Raw genomic sequence first — 20,114 nt, 5'->3', positions numbered from 1 at the left:
ATATAGATATAGTAGAACCAGTAGAGGTAGTTGTCGATTGACGAGTGGACTGTGCAAACGGCAGAGCGGGGTATCGAGTATAAATGGCGTCGTCGTGAGAGCTAGTGACGCTCTGAATGTTCATCGATCTCCTTAAAGCAACAACAATTTTAAACTTATAGTAACTGGAAAGTATTCCGTAGAAGAAGACCATGGCCGAGTATTTGGCATCGATTTTCGGAACCGAGAAAGACAAGTGAGTATTTTCAAGGCTTGCGTGTATTCGTAACTTTGAGGTTAAGTTTTCTTTTAAACTGGCTTTTGTGGCATTTTTACTAAGAAACCTTTACTATTTTTATCGTTAAAGTGATATTTGAACAACGCTTCTATAACCATTTTGAATTTTACAGGGTCAACTGCTCCTTTTATTTTAAAATCGGCGCGTGCCGACATGGAGATCGTTGCTCCAGAATCCACAACAAACCAACTTTCAGCCAGGTATGGTTTTATACAATTCTTTTCATATCTACGTATTCTTCGAGATTTGCAAGTGCTTAATCGGGATGCTTTCATTTTCCAGACATGTTTACTTCAAAACCTTTACGTAAACCCTCAAAATTCTGCAAAAAGTGCTGATGGCTCTCACTGTAAGTAAATTATTGAAATTAATTTAATCTTTACTTTGAAAGTTGAAAAAATACTAACTAAATCGTGTGTTCTTTGCAGTGGTAGCAAATGTTTCTGACGAGGAAATGCAGGAGCATTATGACAATTTCTTCGAGGATGTTTTTGTCGAATGCGAAGATAAATATGGTGAAATAGAGGAAATGAATGTTTGTGACAATTTGGGAGATCATCTTGTTGGAAATGTTTACATCAAATTCAGAAGAGAAGAAGATGCTGAAAAGGCTGTCAATGATCTGAACAACAGATGGTTCGGAGGCCGTCCTGTTTACGCAGAACTATCGCCTGTAACAGACTTTCGAGAGGCCTGTTGCAGGCAATATGAAATGGGGTAAGATTCTTAATTCTATGATCATAGATACAACATTTTGAAAACGGATCAATGATTACATAATATGTTAGATAACTTGTTTCGACAAAAACTAATGCAAATATTTTCCAGGGAGTGCACCAGATCAGGATTCTGCAATTTCATGCATCTGAAACCAATCTCTAGAGATTTACGACGCTACTTGTACAGTCGCAAGAAGGGTGGCGGCAAAGGCAGATCACGATCACGCTCGAAATCTCCGAAACGTGATCGCAAGCGCAGATCGCGCTCACGCGATCGTAGATCCCGATCTAAGGGCAGAGGTGATCGCAAGGGAAGAGAGGGAAGGGACGGTCGTTCTGGACGTTATTAAACAAATAATTAATTTTGACTTCATTCGATTGGCGAGCTGCTCTTGATGCTCATTTTACCGAGTTATCAGACATTGACACATAAAGACAGGTAAAAGTTTTAAACAGCAATGCAGTACAAACTGTGAAGTAATAAAAATGCGTATTTTTAGTTGAGTATGAATTTATCTAATATAATCAATCGTGAATGATTTGTATTGTGTACAATACTGTAAAATAAGTTGAGTAATTGGGATAAATTTTGATATTGTGAAATAAATGTGACCATCCATCAAGTAATCAATTAAATTTTTGTCGATTTACTCAAATACCTTGGTTCTAATTCTAAAAGTAAGCAACAAAAATTTTACTAACTTCAAGTCCATGTGTTATTACAGTACTGTATCTTACCAACTGTTGGTATCGTATCTTTATAGCAGTAGGGCTTATATCGAGGAGTGGTATACCAGCTGATATTAACGTAGAATCCTTCGGTCATGTAAATATGAGTTCAGTGTTGTGAATACGACGCAAAGATGTCAGCGAAGATTCGAAAAATTTAATTTGTCTGTGTGAGTTGGCATTTGAGTATTTATAAGATACGCTTTTTGTTAATTTTTCTAATCTCGTATAAGAACATTTAAAAACAAGCAAGTTAGTGCTAAATAAAAAGTTTACGGCTTTAAAATTGCACGTCGTCGTTACGAACATTTGCAAAGCGCTTTTCACGAGTAATGCCCCATAAAAATATTAATCGAGGTGTTCAACGCATAGAGGCTTCTAGTATAAAAAGGTACATCCTACATATTATATATAGTCAGTCGGTCTGCGTAAATTTTGCGCTGACCACCTGACGCTGAAAGTTAAAGGGCCTCCGTGAGTTCAACCAGGAAATGGAAACCCTCTTGCGTAATACCCTCTTAAGTATTTTAATAATTTCGCTCATACATAGTCATGACACTGCTCTTAATACGAAGTAATCAGAAGATAGAATTTCACTCCGAACCTCTATAAAACATTTAAAAAAAGAAAAAAAAGCTCTGCATTCCCATGACAAACACGAGAAATAAAGCACTCGGCGTCTTGCTCAGCGAAGCGTAAAAATTACGCCTCATACACGTTAACGTCCCAAGAAAAATGCCCTCGCGTATGCAGCCCTGCAACAACAACAACAACAACAACGGCGCTCGTACCGGCCAACTGTCGCAAAAAAACGACGACAAGAAGTACCTCTCTCCGCTTCCCGCAGAGCAAAGTAAAAAGAAGAGAAGAAGGCGAAAACGAGCAAGAACCGCCGGCGTGTGCAGCAGCTCGCGGCACGTGTTTCGGTGTACACGTCTAATTGGCGCCCGTAAAACTGCGCGCGAGCCAGCGCACGGGGCAGATGGCGGTCGTCGTGATTGCAGCTGCCGGAACACCTGCATTGGGATTCACGGAATCACTGCAGGTCCAGCGACTTTTTTCGCGAGAGAGGCCTTAATGGCCGGCGACTCCCCTTTGTGTTCGCTCGATACTGCAGCCGGAGAGAGAGAGAGAGAGAGAGAGAGAGAGAGAGAGAGAGAGAGAGGGCTGTGTTATTAGAGAGTCGATGGCTTGATCGGTCTATCGGAAACAGTTTAGCCAGCGACGCGGCGAAGGCGCCCTTTGAAGGCGCGCTGCGCTGCATCGATGCGGAAAATTGAAAGGAAACAGTATTGATGCGCGAAAAATGAAAACGGCGCGTGCCCGCGATTCCCGATAGATTATAAGCGAAAGCGGGGACTACGCTGTCCGCTGCTGCTGCTGTGTGCACTTTATACCGACGATAGCTCGCAACAAGTATTTTAATTAAAGGCTCGGCGCAGAGGGAGAACAGCCTCCGCGCCAACTTTCTTTTTTATCCAGTATACACGTGCGCGTGGGTTCGGGAGAGGAGAAAATCGCTTACTGTCTTTAAATATAACATTGAAATTCAGACGTACAAGCTCGACGCGCTGAGCGGCGATAACTGTCAGCGCGACGGTGTGAAATCCGCACCGCGCGCTAAGCGTATTCATTTAACCGTCAAACGACTCCGCGCTTGCATATCGAGAGAGCATAGAGGAAAAATCGCTGCCAAAAGTGGGATTCGAGGGAGAAATTCGCGATTGAAATCGGAGAGAGAGAGAGAGAGAGAGAGAGAGGCTATAATTAATCCCGGCAATCTGCCAACTCGCTCCGTGAGTCGTCAGCAGGAGAGCTCGCGCAATGGACGGGAGGAGGGAGGGAGAGCCTGACAGGTGGCGGTCGAAATGAACACTGCTAAAATCCGCGCGTCCTCCGAATCGGGCTAACAATCTGTCAAACGTCTACATTTTACTCGGACGTCTGACTCCTCTCTCTCTCTTTTTTTTATATTTTTTTGCGCTTTATCGAGTCAACGCCGATCACGCGTTGTGTGTGTTTTTCGTTTTCGACGATTTGATCACCTGTCAATCAGATACGATGGGCGCAGTGGTCATAGCTCTCTTTCTATCTTATGGTCTGTTGGCGACGTTTGATCTTTTTATTGTTATCGATGACGGTTGGATCTTCTTTTATTTTTCGAGATTTTTATGCTGATCACGAGGGTGTGTAATAGCCGGACAAGGTCTTCGATATTTACATACCATGTGTAGCCTCCGACCAGTCCAGCCCGAAGATTATACTTCTAAGGCGGTCGTTCGCTCGGATTTTTTCCGCGTGATAGCTCATGCGCCTGTTATTACGCTGAACTATAGTCCCCACGCACATGGGAGTTTAATATTCTCGTCGTGCAACTTAACTGTGTTTGATTTTGCAATAACTTTTAACGCGAATACGATTTTCGATATTTTTAGCACTGCAGCTTCGTATTATCGAATTCCTTATCAGAATATGAAGCATAATTAATAACTGTGCAACGTAAATCTCCGTATGAATTTATAAACGATCGCTCCATCAAATATGCATCTCGGTATCCAAATGCAAATATTTTCGTCGAACTCATCAAATGTACACGTGTAACGATCGAATAAATAAGTGCTTTAAAATTCAACGAGATAAAATCCTTCATCATCATCGAAACCATGGAAACGCGATGAATAAACTGTTAGCCATAAAACCAGCCCGATAATCCCCAAGACTTTGTCTTGATCCGACCGCACGACTTAAAGCTCTCGCCGACAAAAGTCGCAAAGCGAAATGAAATACGAATAAGCGCGCCGCGTCTCGGCGTCTCGAACAAAGAAAATGCGATTTCACGATGCGATGAGAATAATGCCGAATTTAATGCGGCAGCGCCTCAGGGCTCGTTTAATCATTCAATCGAGTCGCCCCTCTCTCGTCTCACCTTGATGAAAGCTCTTTGGCTCGCTGCAATTACTTAAAAATCCAGTCGGCAGAGCTCTCGGAAGACCACTCGGTCTCTTTCTTTCGATTCTCGAGTCTTTCGTAATCTGCCTTTTCCGTACGCTATACTATACGGGGTATTTACTTCGATATGCGCGCTGGCTTTTATTTTTCGGTTATGCATATTTTACGAGCGATCGATCGAGCGCTGAGAATATTTTATCTTTGGAGTGAGATTTTGAAATATTTGAGCTGCTCTGCGCACAGCCAACATTTTCCCGAGTTTTTCGTTTTCGAGCCGAATATTTTCCCCCGTTTTTTTTCGCTTCTCTCGCGGCAAACATTCCTGATTAAAAATGTTCAAAAGAGAGGAACTTTCTCGGAAAGTAGAATGAAAAGTACGCGGCGGAGCAGCAGACGTTACGCGCTCAAAAATGCCACATCTTTTATAAATTTACGCCGAAACTTCATTCCCCTTCGAAAAAGTTGCCCGAAACTCCGAAACAGCACCTGCACGCGCCCTCTCCCGACATCCACCTTTAGCCCTATACTCGGTGTGTGTGTATGTATTCAAATACACACAGGCTGTGCCGGACGGCGACGAAGCTCCTTCTCGAGAGCATCGCAAACAGGGAGAAAGAGCGGATCAATGAGTACATCAGGGGAGTTTCGCCCCCGCGTATAATGAAAGAGTATCTAAGTGTATAAACATCAATTTCGCAGTAGGCGCGCGCGCATTTTGCAGCGTTGTTGGATTAGAAGGAGGACCGTGAATTCGCCTCGCTCGGGCTTTTCGACGAAACTTTCGACTCTCCGCAGTCTCCGCACCCGCAGCTCGAGCTGTGTGTATGCCTCGGTATTTGTGTACTTTTGTAATTAGAGAGTATACACGTCGGAGATATGCTGGCACTGCTGCTTCGCCGCCGCGACGTACAGTTGCCGCTTGTCTGCGATGCGATTAATGATGCTTTTATGCGATTAAGCAAATACTGGGAGCAGTCGTCGTGCTTTTGTTTTACGAGCGAATATAGATGAGAGTGTCTCTCGAAATAGTTGTATTGATAGTTCTGTGTATAAATAAGTCGCTCGGATACACCACTTCGGAGTCGTGAATATTTATCCGTCTACGGTTTGGTATGAAAGATAAAATCCTCGAAATATCCGCAGCTATAGCAAGAAACAGCCCAATTACGACACCCCTGAGTCAGGTATACTCAACTTCCTCAACCGCACGGGTCAGAGCTCCGTTACGCATATCTCTATGGCGGAGAGGAAGAAAAAAACTAAAACCCCAGCAGTCCCGGGTTCAATATAAAACAATAACACATCCTCCCCTCGAATCTCCCTCTCCCTCTCTCCTTCTCGCTTGTTTCTGCTGACTGAAATCATCTGGGGACTCGGCGCTAATGCGATAGTCTCCACCCGCGCGTTTTCGCGGCTCGACACAAAGGCGCGTATACTCGGGGCCCCTTTGATACTGCCGGAACGTGCGTCGTCGCCTACAAAGTGCGCTACGCACGTATGTGTATATATATAACGCGCTCTTTATCCTCTCCGCGATATCCTTTCGCACACACGCCTTCGCGGCAGATAATTATAACCATACGCTGTGCGCTTGCGGAAAAAAGGCCGTCTGAGTATAGAGCCGCCGCGCGTTTTCCGGAGCTAGAGTCGCTCCCCCGCGAGTAGATCCTTTGCTCTCGCGGCTTTTTCCAGCCCTCACTCCGTGTTTTTATCGCGAGAGCGCTAGAAGAGGTAAAAAATAGAGGGCCCCGCGAAATGAAAAGGGAACGAGAGAGAGAGAGAGAGAGAGCTGCAGATTATCTCGAGTCTTTAATGTCGCGCAGTAAAAATGAGCATTATGATTTTACGATGTTCGTCACGAAATCTCTCTTTCTCTCTCGTATGGAGCTCTTTATTATTCCGAGCGTCGCCAGAGAAGTAATAATGTTCTTTATGTCCGGACACGTGTTTCTAAGCCCACTTCCTGCTGCTGCCTTAGTTTTTTACTACTGCTATCGCTGCTGCTTTTCTCTCGCGAGCGACAATTAGCCGAGAGAATTATACCATTCGTACAACGATTACACGGAATTTCGCCGCGAGCTGCTATAATCCGTCTCATTTGCGCGCGCACGTATGAACGCGCGGCTTCCGACACAATGCCGCGCACCTGTCGTACCAGTGTCTTGCGAATTCGATCCTTGATTTTTCCCACTGCGAGACGCGCGAGCGGATAATATATTCTTTTTTATCAAGATAAGAGTATACCAACTCGCACTTGCTATTCATGGCGGGAGCTCGTATTACATCACGGAGAAAATTGCAGCGACGCTTCATTATGCTCGAACTCGTTAAACTACAGCAGCAGCAGCAGCAGCAGCAACAGTAGTGCGGCTGGTTATTATTCCGCGCGCGAAAAATGTGTACATTTTATTCTGCAAATAGCTAATACCATCATCCCCTCAAACGCTCGGCAAACACACACTCCCTGGGATTTTCTGCACTCGAGTGTCTCGCCCCTACTCTTCGCTTTTGAAAAGACAATAATCCCGCGCGCGAGTCAAGCTGCGTCGTCAAACCCTCAAGACTCGCTCATCTCGCCCTTCTGCAGAGCAATATGTACGTATAGTCATTACCTCGAAGCTGCTGCTCGAGCCGCTGACGTTTTATTCGACGCCGTTGACAAAGTAATTGTGACGGGCTCGTGATACTCTCGTTTCTTTATCGAGTCCCGCATAAAGCTCCGATCCCTTATACTCACGCGCGTATCTCTTTCTCTCTCTCTCTCTCTCTCCCGTCGTTACGGTCTCGTTATGGCCGCGTATAAAAGAAACGATCCATCAATAAGCCTATCCTCGAGGCCGCGAGAAGGGTAACGACGACGAGGACGACGTAGTAGTATTTTCCTTCCTTCCGCGACGAGCCGGAGATACGTCCCTAAATCCCGGGAAAGGAGGGAATGGAAATTATCGCGGCCCGTGTAAACGAGAGACGGGATATAGAGTAGGAAGGAAAAGCTCGCGGCACTTTTCGAAGTTTACTCGGCCGAATTACGAGCGCGCGACTGAAAGCCAGTAAATCAAGGCTTTATTCAAAATTCGCCTCCTATAGCTGACTTAGTGTTAGCAATGTGCGCCCGAACTCGCTCGACGGAAAAATGAGGGGAAACGCGAAAAAAAGTTATTATAAAGTGCGCGCCTGGCTGGATAAGAGCGTGTAGCTCAAATCGGCTTCTTCGACGCCGTTCGCGTAATTGCTTCTCGCTCGATTTATACCGGGTTTATGGAGTGACGAGATCTATCCGCTAAAAATTGCCGCGCGCGACTCTTTATGGCCCGCCGCCGCACACGACGACGATCGGCGCAGGAGAAGTTTCCACGGCGGGTTTTATCATTTTTTTACGACGCGGAAAGTTTGCTCTCTGGCATATACCGCGATGATCGCGGGCTTTGGTCTTGATTTTTCGGCGATTCTCTCTTATCCCCGACTATTCATTTAATTTACGCCGCGACGGTTCTAGCTGCGATGAAACAACGCGACTCGATAATCAAAACCTATCGGAGGGTTCACGCAAGTCTGGCGATAGCCAGCTCTCTCAGCGGCAAAAAAAAAAATATGTTGATCAAGATCCGATAGCCTCGTCCTCCGAATGAATCTCCATTCCCAATAAAGTCCGTCGCGCAGTGTGTACTTTAAACGATTCCTGTATAAGCGCTATACTCGTGGCTCGATCCTCCAGAAGTGGGGTCTCTGCATTATGCGCGGCGGCACTTTTAATCGCGATTTTATGCGCGAGGCATTAGACTAAAAGGCCATTCTCGCGAGGAGAGAGAATAAGGGGAACTCGAGAAATGAATGAAGCTGGCTACTTTGAATTTCGCGGTCCTTCCTGACTGTACCGGCTTATCGGGACATCTTATCCGCGCGAGGGCGCGCTAATTACTTTTTAGAATCCTTGTATATCTTGGGAAGAAGCCGGCTACCTCCTCTCTCTCCTTTTTTCGCACCGACGAGATTTCGCGGAGCTTTAAGCGGGGGATTGAAAATTACTCGAATCGACTGCAATTTTGCGCGGGAGAGCGATCGCGGCTTGGAATTCATTTAAATTTATTTATCATACTCGACCAGCTGTGCATAATAAAGAGACGCGAGAGATAGCGGAATATGTAATAGGACTGATAAAATTTTGTTTACTCCCAGTTAAATGGCAGCGAGGACGAGTGGAGTTGAGCTGTAGAGGCGAATTTGCGCAATTACATCAAAAGTGCATTTACACCGTATACAACTGCGTACAGTAGCTCGTGCGCGAGCTGTAATCTCATTTACGGTGGAGCTACTTAAATTTAATTGTGAGATATTCGATCGACTCGTAAACATTAAAACTCAGCGTTCGATATTAGATCTCACTCGTTGTACACAGAGCGAATTCGAAATCGGCTTTAAAAAGCTTATGGCGTTTGATAGGGAAAAGGAATAAAATTAAGTTCACCCGATGCACGCAGTACATCGAGTACAAACGGTCGCGATAGCGCGGAAGTTTATCTAAAACCGCGATGAAAGAAACGTCGTTAGCTGTAAAATTGATCAGCCCGCAGTGTGCTCGTCGCTCTCGGAAACAGCAGCGATCAGTCGGGTCTATCCCGAAAATTCAATGAAAGCCACTGCTACTCACACAAGGTAATCACAGCGTTCCGTGCAGTCCAGGCCACGCGACAAGAATGAGCCAACCGAAGCGTTGCATCCAATCATCAGCTGTTCTCTCGCCGCTCCAATAATCCAATAATCCCCTTCGACGACGACGACGACGACGACGACGACGACGACGACCTAGAAGAAAATCAGAGGCGAAAGTAAAGAAAGAGCCGAGGTCATTAGCGAATCGACTGGCACGCTCCGCTGGGCCCTTCCCACGTCCGTCTCCCTCGAGCGACTCGCATTTCTCTTCATTTCTTTCCCATCGGCTCGGCACAATGCCGCGCATGTGGATGTGCAGGCGTTGACACACTGTGTGTACTTATACAGCGCCGCGTCTAATTGGAATCGCAGCTGCGGCTGCGGGCGTCGAATTACCCGATTAGCCGATCGAGTCTCTCGAAAAGTAGTGCGCTCGAGAGTGATGAGATTGCGTTTGACGGATGTGTGTGATTTCGTTGCGTGATTGACGGCGTCGTAGTTGCTGCAACAGAAAATCGGATGTAATTATGACAGAGAAACATGGATACGCATGCGTAAATTTTTTAAAAGAACGCCGTCGCTCGCAACAATTTATAAGAGCCTCGGGGGTGAAATCGGTGCGCGGGAGAGATTTTTTTTATCAACTTCCCGCGGCTTCATTCCATATTTGAGTGCATTGTGCTCGTCGAACAATAACTCATCCCGATATTGCGGCCCTACGCCAAAGCTATCCGCGTGCATATCGATGCGTCTCTTTCAATAACTCTCGGCTCTGCCGCTTCTGCTTCGGCTGTATATACGTGTATGCATACAGATATACAGGACACGTATACGGAGAAAGGCAAACACAGATCAGGCCGCTTATTATGGTGTTTCGCTCGTCCGAGTCCTTTTTGAGGGATTGAGAGAAAAAATATTTGTTTGGCTCTTTGTGAGCTGGCTTTTTTTCTAGATTTGATGGATTCTTGGAACCCTCTCGCAGTGTATCGGTGCTCGCTTTTCGGAAAATACACGCTCGAAATACTCTTCCCAGCACACAGCTTAATCCCTCCGGATGCGGCTCGGCTGTAAATAACAAACTTCTCGAGACTCGTCATAAAAGCAACGTCTGGTCTATCAAAAAAGACTCTCGCACATAGTAGTAGTGCTGGACGATCCTTCGCAGCTCGGGGGGTCGTCTGCCCGAGAGCGTCTTTTCGAGGAGAGAGCTTGCGGAAGAAAGTGTGTGCGCGCATTCGATTTCTAGCGGGGAAAAGCGTCGCCGACACGACAAGAGATCGACTGGCGGATTTTCAATCTAGCAATCGTTCAGGAACACCCCGCAGCCAGCGTTTCATTTATACACATCCACGTATACAAACTCGGCTCGCTTTTCTCTCGCTATTACCCACTCCGGAGAGCTTTTCCATCCCCTAAACGCCGTCCGCTTTTCATCCGGCGTGTAAGTCGTACGAGTACTTTCCCTCCCCGGTTTTTTTTCTATATATACTTACACGCAGCGAGAGGTTGATGCCCAAGCGTGAGATCCGTGAAAAACGGCGAGCATCAGCAGGACAAATACTCGGTGGTGCTCGTCCCGAGGCGAAATCGCAGGGAATGAAAAAGGCGACGGGCCATCGCTCATAATTTTGACTGCCACTCCGTTAAGTCAAGCGGCCTCCATCCTGTTTTCTCCCCGCGAGTGGTAAAACACAGGCTCGGGGCTGGTCTTATTTAAATTTCCCGTCGTCCCGAAGAATTGAAGCCTCTCCCTCCCTCCCGTGTCTGGCAGCACCTGCGCGATCGACTTCTTCTCCTGTGTGTGTGTGTGTGTGTGTGTGTACTATAAGGTGTACAGCGCAGCAGCTCCCTCGTTTAACTTCCTGCGCACCCTTTGACAGCTGCCACGAGCCGCGCGCTCGCGGATAATCGAGACGAGGGCTTCCTCCGCTAGTCTCTTCCTTCCTTCCTTCCTTCCTTCCTGTCTCGCCTCGAGCCGAGTCTAATTATGAGCCGGTCTTTTGTTCTCCCCGAAGAGCTGGGTCAAGGCTGCCGCGGAAGCGCGACTCGAGCTTTGTAATAGGTGTTGGACGTGCTGCTAGAGACGCGCTGTTTGACAACGGCTTGAGTCGCGCGCGCTGTTACAGAGGGGAAGCTGGAGGGCTTTCTCGACGTTGACTTCGGGATGAATTGGATTTTTCTTCCGCGCGTCCTGTAAATAGAAGGGACGCGGCTCGCTGATCATGCGCTGCGCGACTGTTGATGATTGTCTTTCGGCTGTGTATTGTGCAGCTCTCAGAGCACCCGGAAGATTTCGTCGATAACGTTAACGAGACGTCAGAGTCCTCACGAGTGCTCCGTTCGAAAAGCGAAAAATTCAATAAGCTCCGAGAACGCGTCATTTAAACCAATAACCCCGAATAATAAATCCAAATCTCTCCCCACGTATAACAATGGAACTTTCAGCCGGAATCTCAACGGTTCATCATCGGAAAGCAATTCCCGTATCTCCGCTTCGAATTTACATACTCGTCGAATGTATCAAAATAATCATCGGCGGTATCTCGCATCCCCAAACGACGCGCGACAAAGGACTCGAGAGATTCTCCCACACGTGCGCGCGAGCGAGTCGATTCATCGCCGCAGCATCTCAGGCTCTGTCGCGAGCACGTGAGCATCGCCGAGTGCTAGCACTGGATAATGAAGAATGGAGGGCCGCGCTCGTGTGTTTGAGGAGCACTAGCACCGCTCTATCTCCCTTGGGAGTACTTACAGCGCACAGTCTCATATCTCGAGCCCGATGCGATATATACGTATACATACAGCTCGCGATTTCCCCCGTCTGCGGATGGCCTTGCCGCAGCTGTCGGCTGCTCTGAGTGAGAAAGCGAGTTCTATGCAGATAGATACGCTATATACAGCCTCTCGTGGGATGGAGTTCCTTCGAAATCCCGCATAAGCATCAGTCGAGAGCTCGAGTATACGGCGGAGAGCGTCTTCGTCTTGGCAACGCGATCGATGTATTTTACCGGCTGATGCGCGATAGGTTTGAAATTAAGGATCGTAACGAGCTTCCTCGAACGATTTCGCCGGCATTCTTTGTCTCCCGCACGCGTTACTATAAATCAAGGCAGTCCCTTCGATGTCGCAATAAACTCGACCGCAGCAGCAGTGAGTTCTCGCATCTCCCCGAAAGACTTGAACGAATCCGATGTATCGAAACAATTCGCGTTCCGCGAGCGCCGAGGGCTGACCCCACGACGCCTTAATTGAATCATACAAAGCGCGCGGGAGAGCGAGATTATATGCCGCGAAATTTCGCCAAGTGGAAAAGTTGGCCGAATCGCTTGAGCTCGACCGTTGCAAGCTCCTTTTGGAAACTTTCGGAGACAATTCTCAGTACACTCGTGGAATTTTCTTATCAATGTCCCATCCCTGTACGTAACGTTTTAAAGCGGAGCAAGAGACGACGCGCGTCAATCCAACCGCGGCTCTAATGAATTAAATTAATAGCGCGCGGCAAAGAACAGCAGCTACAGCAGTGGTGATTGCTATCTCATTAGCAGTGCAGACGGCTGCCGTGGTCGCGACAACGTTAATGAAAGCCGCCGCAGTCTGCGGCAAGGAGCTCCATGCAGCAGATCTCTCGAGCTCGGATGCGTACGCGCTGTATGTGGGTGTATACAGCCTCGGAACCGAGCAATTTGTCGCGCTCGCGCGTTTTCGCTGAGCCAACACGACACGGAGCTGAGCCGTTTAGGTAAGTAAGTACTTTTGTTTTTGTTTTTTTTTTATTCAAACTTTATTTCTTACTTTCTTCACGATAAAAGACGGCCATCAGACTCGAGAACAATCGGCTTTCTCTCAGCTGCGAATTCCGAATCTACGATGCTCCAGAGCGGCGTCTGCGGCGGGCAGCTCTCAGGGACTAAACATAAAATATGGCCCGGACCGTTCCCGCCCACGCATCGGCGTGCTTGCAGTTAAATACCCAAATAGCTGCTGCTGCTCCTCCTCCGGCCGGCTATATCGCGAAGGTTTATACGTGCAGCGGAGGGCCTCTCTCTCTCTCTCTCTCTCGCTCAGTGGCATATGAAACGATTAATCGTCTTGATTGGATTCCAATTAGCCTGCCGGCGACGCGAGTCTTTGATTCCTTTGTTGTGAGTATATGAGGATGTACAGCTACGCGTCACACTGTTTTAAATCGGGCAAATGGGATATCCCGCATACTCGCGGCTCTGATCGAATCAAAGTAGTCCTCTCTGTATAGCCGAACTATATCGCTGTCTTGTCGAGGAGAAAAATCATGAAAAATTCAGAGCAAACTTTGTTGGCTCTGCGCAGCCGAGTTTGGAAATCGATTTACTTTATCTATTCATAGCTATTTTAAGTTGGCTCCGAAGTTTATTGACACGCTTCGCTTTTTTCGGCGGAGCGGCTCGGAAAACTTTTACCCGCGAGCAAAATGGACAGCCGAATCCAACCGAATCCAGCTTCTGCGCTTGTTTTTCTTTTTATTCGCAATTTTTACCGAACGCGCGCGCGCCACGCTTGCGGAAATCGGAGATCTTAAAACGTACAACGGTTAAAAAAGATTCATCACAAGCTTCATTTTTATGCAACGAACGAGCTGGATGAAAATCCGACGTAATTGCGCACATTTCCCGCAAATCGAAAAAACAACGCGCGGAAGAAAAAGAAAGGACTGCACAGCCGGCATAAATTCTGATTCGCCAAACATCGCGCCTCTGCCGAAAAAGCGCAGCAGCTGCCTTTGAGGCGACAAAACAAGCGAATATTCTCGAATCCCCGGCGCTGAAAGGCAAACTGCTGCTGGCAGGGAGAGGAAATCCGTCCAAAGGGCTTTCGGGCTCTCTCTCTCTCTCTCTCTCTCTCTCTCTCTCTCTCTCTGTCTCTCTCTCTCTCTCTCTCTGCGCGTTGATGGATGTGCGCGAATCGGCCGTGTCTGCGTCCTTTGATGCTCGCACGCATTTATTTTTCTCCGACGCGGAGTCGAGATTTTTTCCCCCCGAGCAGCTCTAGTCCGCGCTGCGGGCGAGCTTGCAGAGCTTTTTTTTTCGAAACACGCGTATATAGCTCCCGTTGTCCGGATTCCTCGAAGAGATCGATGCCTGCGTGGCATTGTTTTTTTCGTGATTTTTCGATGTAAATAACGGCCTATTAACTCTTTTGTATTTCGAGGAAACTGTTCCGCGGATACGCGCCCATCCTCTCTGTATTTACGCTGGAATTACGCTGTAAAATCACTTTATTTACTGTCCTGGAAATGAGTTTTTCTATTACATAACGTGACGCGTGCTGCAATTTGCTTTGCAAACTTTCGACTTTGTTTACGCTCGCCTGGTGTTTTTTCGCCGGAAAACAATATTAAATGTATATTTTAAATTAACGCGGGACCAACAGTCCGCAAATTATGTTTGCCGTATACCAAATTTATTCAAACAGCACGTCACTGTAATTAGAGGGCAGGTTGGAAAAGGAGGCTGTCCAGGAGCTGCGTGCATGCGAAAGTTTCGAGGGCGCAAGCTCCGCCGCTTCAATCACGTAGTGGCGGGTAACTTAATTAAAATACGCGAGAGCGTTTGTCTTTCGCGGTTTACAAATAGTACACTTGGCTCGAATTAGTTATCGCTATGGAATTCTAACTTATTCCAGAATTGTGGCACGTGTCTGACTATTCTAGTCCCTATCCACTGGCCCATAAATCTCTCAACAGAGGCGCGTTTCTTTCCACTAGGACGATTCTCGCATAATCTCGAACTATTCGTCCTCGCTCGACTAAAAAAACAGCCTCGAATGTAACGCAGGCTCCTTTAAAAGTATCGAGATCCCCTCTCTTGACGCACACGCTCTATGTAAATATATACATCGCCGTATATAAATTACTCGGTCGGACTGTCGGCGAGCCTATCCATATATATATATATATATATATATATATATATATATATATATATATATATGTATACACCGCGCTTCCTTTTTTCCGCGCTCGACCGAGGGGCGAGGGCGACTTCCTACGCGATCGGCAAAGCGCGCGAAACAAATGGCGCGGGGTAGAGGTTGCGCGACGACTCTACTCGAGTGCCTATATAACTATATACGCGAGGGAGAGACTTCTCTCTGTGTGTATAAGCTAGCCGCGCGATTTAACATCCCGGAGTCTTATTCCAATATTTATATACGAAAGCGCGCCGCTGGAATCGTTTGTTATCGGCTCGGATGCGCGGAATGACGCCGATTTATATCTCCTGCGCGCGCTCGTGTCTTGTTAATGTTGTTTTTTCTTTCGCGTCGCCTGCCGCACCGACGAGCGAGAGGAGTATGATTCACGCGTGATTGAGAAACGAGCCTAGAGGGGCGCGCTGTATCGATTCGTTTTTATTTACGGCCTCTTGGGCCGCCTTTATGGACACTTTGCACCTAATTATTCGAGGAGGAAGGTTTATTTCGGGGAAATTGAATTTCGTCATGGTTATTATACAAGAAGAAGACGATGTAGCAACAAAGCCGGGGCGAGTAACAACGGCAGCGCGTTTCAATTCTAATTCAGCGAGGGTAGCACCTCTCGAGCATTAAATCGCGCGTTGAAATAGAGCCATCCCTCGTGGACAATGAGCAGCGCTTAGCGCCACTTGGCACCTACTAAGCCCCGGTTAAAGCTCCGAGCGAAGTGTCGACCGAGTATACTGCACACGCGTACACACAGCAGAGGCCTACATACTGTATACATCGCCTCGACTTAATCTGCATACCCCTGGAAAGTAATTCCGTTCTCGGTGAATTAATAATGAAGCCCGCGTCCGATGACTCACGCGTCGAAACGTCTTTTTTCGATCTCGAGAGTCGGTGCGTCTCTCGAGTCTCCATAACTCGAAGGGCTACGTGTATGCAGAGCGAATGAAGTTGTGACTCTCGGAGCGACTAGACAAACAAACGACGAGTGCGTCGCTGGGGATACGCCGGAGCGAGCCCCCGATGTATTATTGCCCAGCGCGCGACTCGAGCTACCGGTGTGTATTTGCATTCAATTTTGGAAGAGACCCAGCGAGCTTTAAGTTGCCAGACAGGGCCGCATAGAGAGAAAGAGGCGAAGGGTGAAAGTGTTTCTCGAGGACATTAGTGCCCTGCGACTCGCGCCGAGAGCTTTATGTGCTCGGGGACCCGCGTGGAATGAAGATGGAGCTTTCGAATTCGTACGCTCCAATCAAACGAAATTCGAGTTCCATCGGACTGTACCTCCGATCTTTTTGTTTTTCGACAAAACGCAGTCATATCTGTCCAGAGGAAGTACGCACACAGGGGGGCGAAAGTTGATTAATTAAATATGTCGCCGGTCCGCAAGGACCGCGTCAAACTTCAGCGCGAGCGCAACTTTATCGCGGGCAGTCGACGCGTCGGTTATACGAGATTTTTTTATTTTCGCGCGCCGGAGCTTTTACGATCGCCGAGCGCACGTATGCGTCGATCCGCGTTTTTAGGAGACTCGACGCCGAGGCAGAGTTGACGTGTCGCGCTCGCACGAATCTTTCCTTATTTTTCGTCGCTTTATTTACAAGACTCGCCGGCCGCGTTTCCTTTTATTACGTAGTGCTAGGGTCGTTGAAAAATATTTAATTTTCATTGCCGCCGAACAACGCTGCATTCCCAGTATTTTTAATAAAAGTGTGAAATTTGACGGCTTTATCGGTAACGCGCGGCATCTACGATAGTCGATACATTGAAAAACTTTGTGTACACAGAGGTAATAACTAGATTAACGAACTCGGGCGCGAATAAATCAACGCGTATACAGTTCAAGCCCGCGATGAACCGCTTCGTCGGAGCTCTGCGCCCGACGCAGTAGTTGGATTTGCGCGTGACGAAAGATAACGAAGTCGTCCGGGAAGAAGTGCATCCGCGTGGCCCGCCGGAGAGAAAATAACGAGCGAAACGCCGCCGCTGCTGTGAAGGATTCTCCAGACGATTTCCCCGTCTCTCTCGCGCGACGTCTCTATCTCTCGTCGGGTCCCCCTCTCGCCGTTCGTTTTTCGCGCCTCCCTGTTTTTTGATTTACTATCATTGTTCTTCCCGCGAGCTGCGACTCCTTTATCATCGTCCCGCGCGCGCCTTGCTTATGAGTATATATATCCGTCGACTTTTTTGTCTCCGAACTTTGCCGACGCCTCTTTCCCTTCTCTCCCTCTCTTGGTATAAACATCCGCAGAATAGAGATTATTCAATATCGAAAGCCGATACTGTGACCCGCACGATGAAAATATCCAGGCAACTTTGCGGATTACAGAAACTTCGTCTAATACTATATAGCATACGCGAGAACGAAGCACACGAAGAGATAGAAAGCGATGTCTTCGCGCAGCAGGACACCGCGGGCGCTAACCGGCGAGGAGAGCCATTTGCAAACTTAATATTTAACGTCTACTCCCGGAGCTTTCCTCTCTCTCTCTCTCTCTCTCTCTCTCTCTCTCTCTCTCTCTCTCTCTCTCTCTCTCTCTTCTCATCCCCATCGCCGTCGTTTGTCCTGCTTTCCCTGGCGCGCAAGAGCGTGCGGCTGCCTCCGAGGAGAACAAAGGGAGACGAACAGTGGTCGTTCTTAATGTCTTGAGGGTTATTTCTCAAGTCCTGGCGTGAGAGGCATACTCTTCTGCCTTCTTTCCCCGACAGTAGCAGGCAGCAACAGCAGCAGTAGCGCGAGATTGGCATAAACGCGCGTGTGTTTTTTAAATTGCCTCTTACATCTTTTAGCTCGCGCCGCGGCGTAACGCTCCGCTGCTGCAGGAGCTCTGCGTGGGCGTCTGTGTATATAGCACACTACAGCAGCAGCAGCCACTGATTTGATTAAGGGAGCGAGGGAGATGAAATTTTTAGCGCCGCGGAGAGGACAATATATTTACGAGCGTGCAAATGAGTTCCCTGCTCCCCTGCATAATTTCCAGGCTCTCTCTCTCTCTCTCTCTCTCTCTCTCTCTCTCTCTCTCTCTCTCTCTCTCTCTCTCTCTCTCTCTCTCTCTCTCTCTCTCTCTCTGCGTATTTGATTCCACCGAGCCGTTCCCCCGTATAATACCGCGTCTCGACGGTCTCCCGGAAAAAACGCCAGATAAAATCGAGTCCCGCTGCTACATCCTCTGCGACGAGGAAAAGAGAAAGGAGAGCAGCGCACACGCGATATCATCAGCGGAAGAAAGGCAAACAAACTCACTTCACAGCGCACTGGCTTTCTGACCGATTAAACTCGTCGTCGCGGCCAGAAATTTTTCCCAAAGCCAGCGCGAGAGCAACGAGCCGCGACGTTTCGTCTTTCGACTCCTCCCTCGCTCGCCCTTTAAAAGCGAGGAGGGAAGCACGGCCCATAAAGCGATAAGACGTCATCGCGTCAGCTACTGCTTGTTACGGGTTTCCGCCGTTGTCCTTGTCTTCGTCGACGTCAAATTATTTAGGGAAGGCCTCGATAAAAGTTTGAATTTTCGCGCGCCGCGCCGGTGCGTAGGCCGAGGATCGAGAGGCACGAGCGGAAGTGCGACTGTCGGGATTTATTTTTGAAGAGACGCCTCAACTTTTAACGACCCTCAGTGCGCGGAGAAGAAGAAGTTTGCGTGGGAGACCTTTTTTTAAAACGAAGGTCGACGCGTTTGAAGGATACGAGGGTTTTTTTAGATATTTCGACGCGTGGACAGTGCGAGCAGAGGACGTTTTTATATTAAATTTGTTCAATCGACCCCGTCGCAAGCTTTCACGAGAGGTCTGCAATATGCATGAGCGTTTTTTAATAACCTGCGTGAAAATTCTTCATTTCAAACGGCGATCATATAAGTAACCGACTTAACCAGCCACTCGCGGCTCCTCTCCATTTATACGCTAACTTCGCCGCGTCAAGTGTAAAAAGAGTAATCCGGCAACGACAGCACAAAGCGGCGTATCGCGCAGACAGCGCCCTGCAAATTATAAATTGCCGGAGAGCAAACGCGTTGCACCGAAGTTCCTCTATACAGCCCTCTGACTAATGACCGGGCCAGCGACGAGAGCGATACAAAGCGATTCTCACCGTCAGCAAAACTGCCTTTATTACGCCATTTCCTATACATATTTTCTCTTCTACAGCGTATCGTTTGCAAAAAAAAAAGTGTCAAGCGGCGTAAAATTCAATAAGACATTGACAAATCGCGACTAATTGCAGCCGACCCCCTTTATGCAGGGCGTTCTCTATATCGAGTAGCCTTCCCGTTAGCGACGTAATGGCCAGGGACACGTAACACACTCGGCCTCGCTACTTTGCGCCGTCTCCCTGCCGCAAACAAAGTAGGCTCGCCAGAGCAGTCATTACCTAGGCCGTTCGCGGTCCTGCCAGCTCCGCGCAGTTTAAGGACTAGCCTACTGCGAGCTTGCGCGGATTTTTTTTTTTTACCGGAGCGGCAGCATTTTTTTCCCTTTGATATGCGGTGGCGCAGGCGGCTTGGAAAATTGCCAAGATTTATTCGCGTTGTTTCGGGAGGATGATGGAGCGACGCTTTGAGCGCGGTTAGTGGACCGTAAAAGCGATAAAAAATATATAAGCGGCGTATACGCCAGGATAGCCGGCATTATGTGCGCTGGAGTACTGAGTAATTTAATAGTTTGATAAACGTTGCAATTTCGAGCGAGAGGGAAGAGAGCGAGAGACGTGTACTTTTTCTTCGATCGTAAATGCGAGAAAGTTTCCAGCTGCCGCGTGTCACATTATCGGGTCATTTTTAAAAATTATTTCACTCTCCGTTAACACATGCGATCGTAATTAAAACGAGAGGGTAGGC

The 20,114-nt window shown here is 47.8% G+C and overlaps 1 protein-coding gene across 1 annotated transcript; it reads left to right on the top strand.

Annotated features, from left to right (window-relative positions):
* Positions 1-21: 21 nt before the first annotated feature.
* Positions 22-1,632, top strand: LOC100113925 (splicing factor U2af 38 kDa subunit). Its single transcript, XM_001606110.4, has 5 exons — positions 22-235; positions 390-477; positions 560-626; positions 706-994; positions 1,106-1,632. The coding sequence occupies exons 1-5, from the start codon at positions 192-194 to the stop codon at positions 1,344-1,346; spliced, it is 729 nt and encodes a 242-aa protein (XP_001606160.1). The 5' UTR covers positions 22-191; the 3' UTR covers positions 1,347-1,632.
* Positions 1,633-20,114: the final 18,482 nt, after the last annotated feature.

The sequence above is a fragment of the Nasonia vitripennis genome, chromosome 4, assembly GCF_009193385.2.
Source record: "Nasonia vitripennis strain AsymCx chromosome 4, Nvit_psr_1.1, whole genome shotgun sequence".
NCBI lineage: Eukaryota > Metazoa > Arthropoda > Insecta > Hymenoptera > Pteromalidae > Nasonia > Nasonia vitripennis.
This window is presented reverse-complemented; position numbering and strand designations above follow the sequence as displayed.

Bases quoted from the DNA above. Each gene is read 5' to 3' on its own strand.
- LOC100113925 (XM_001606110.4), top strand. From the start codon at position 192: ATGGCCGAGTATTTGGCATCGATTTTCGGAACCGAGAAAGACAA. The intron at 236-389 runs GTGAGTATTTTC...TGAATTTTACAG, and splicing joins TTCGGAACCGAGAAAGACAA to GGTCAACTGCTCCTTTTATT. The intron at 627-705 runs GTAAGTAAATTA...TGTTCTTTGCAG, and splicing joins AAGTGCTGATGGCTCTCACT to TGGTAGCAAATGTTTCTGAC.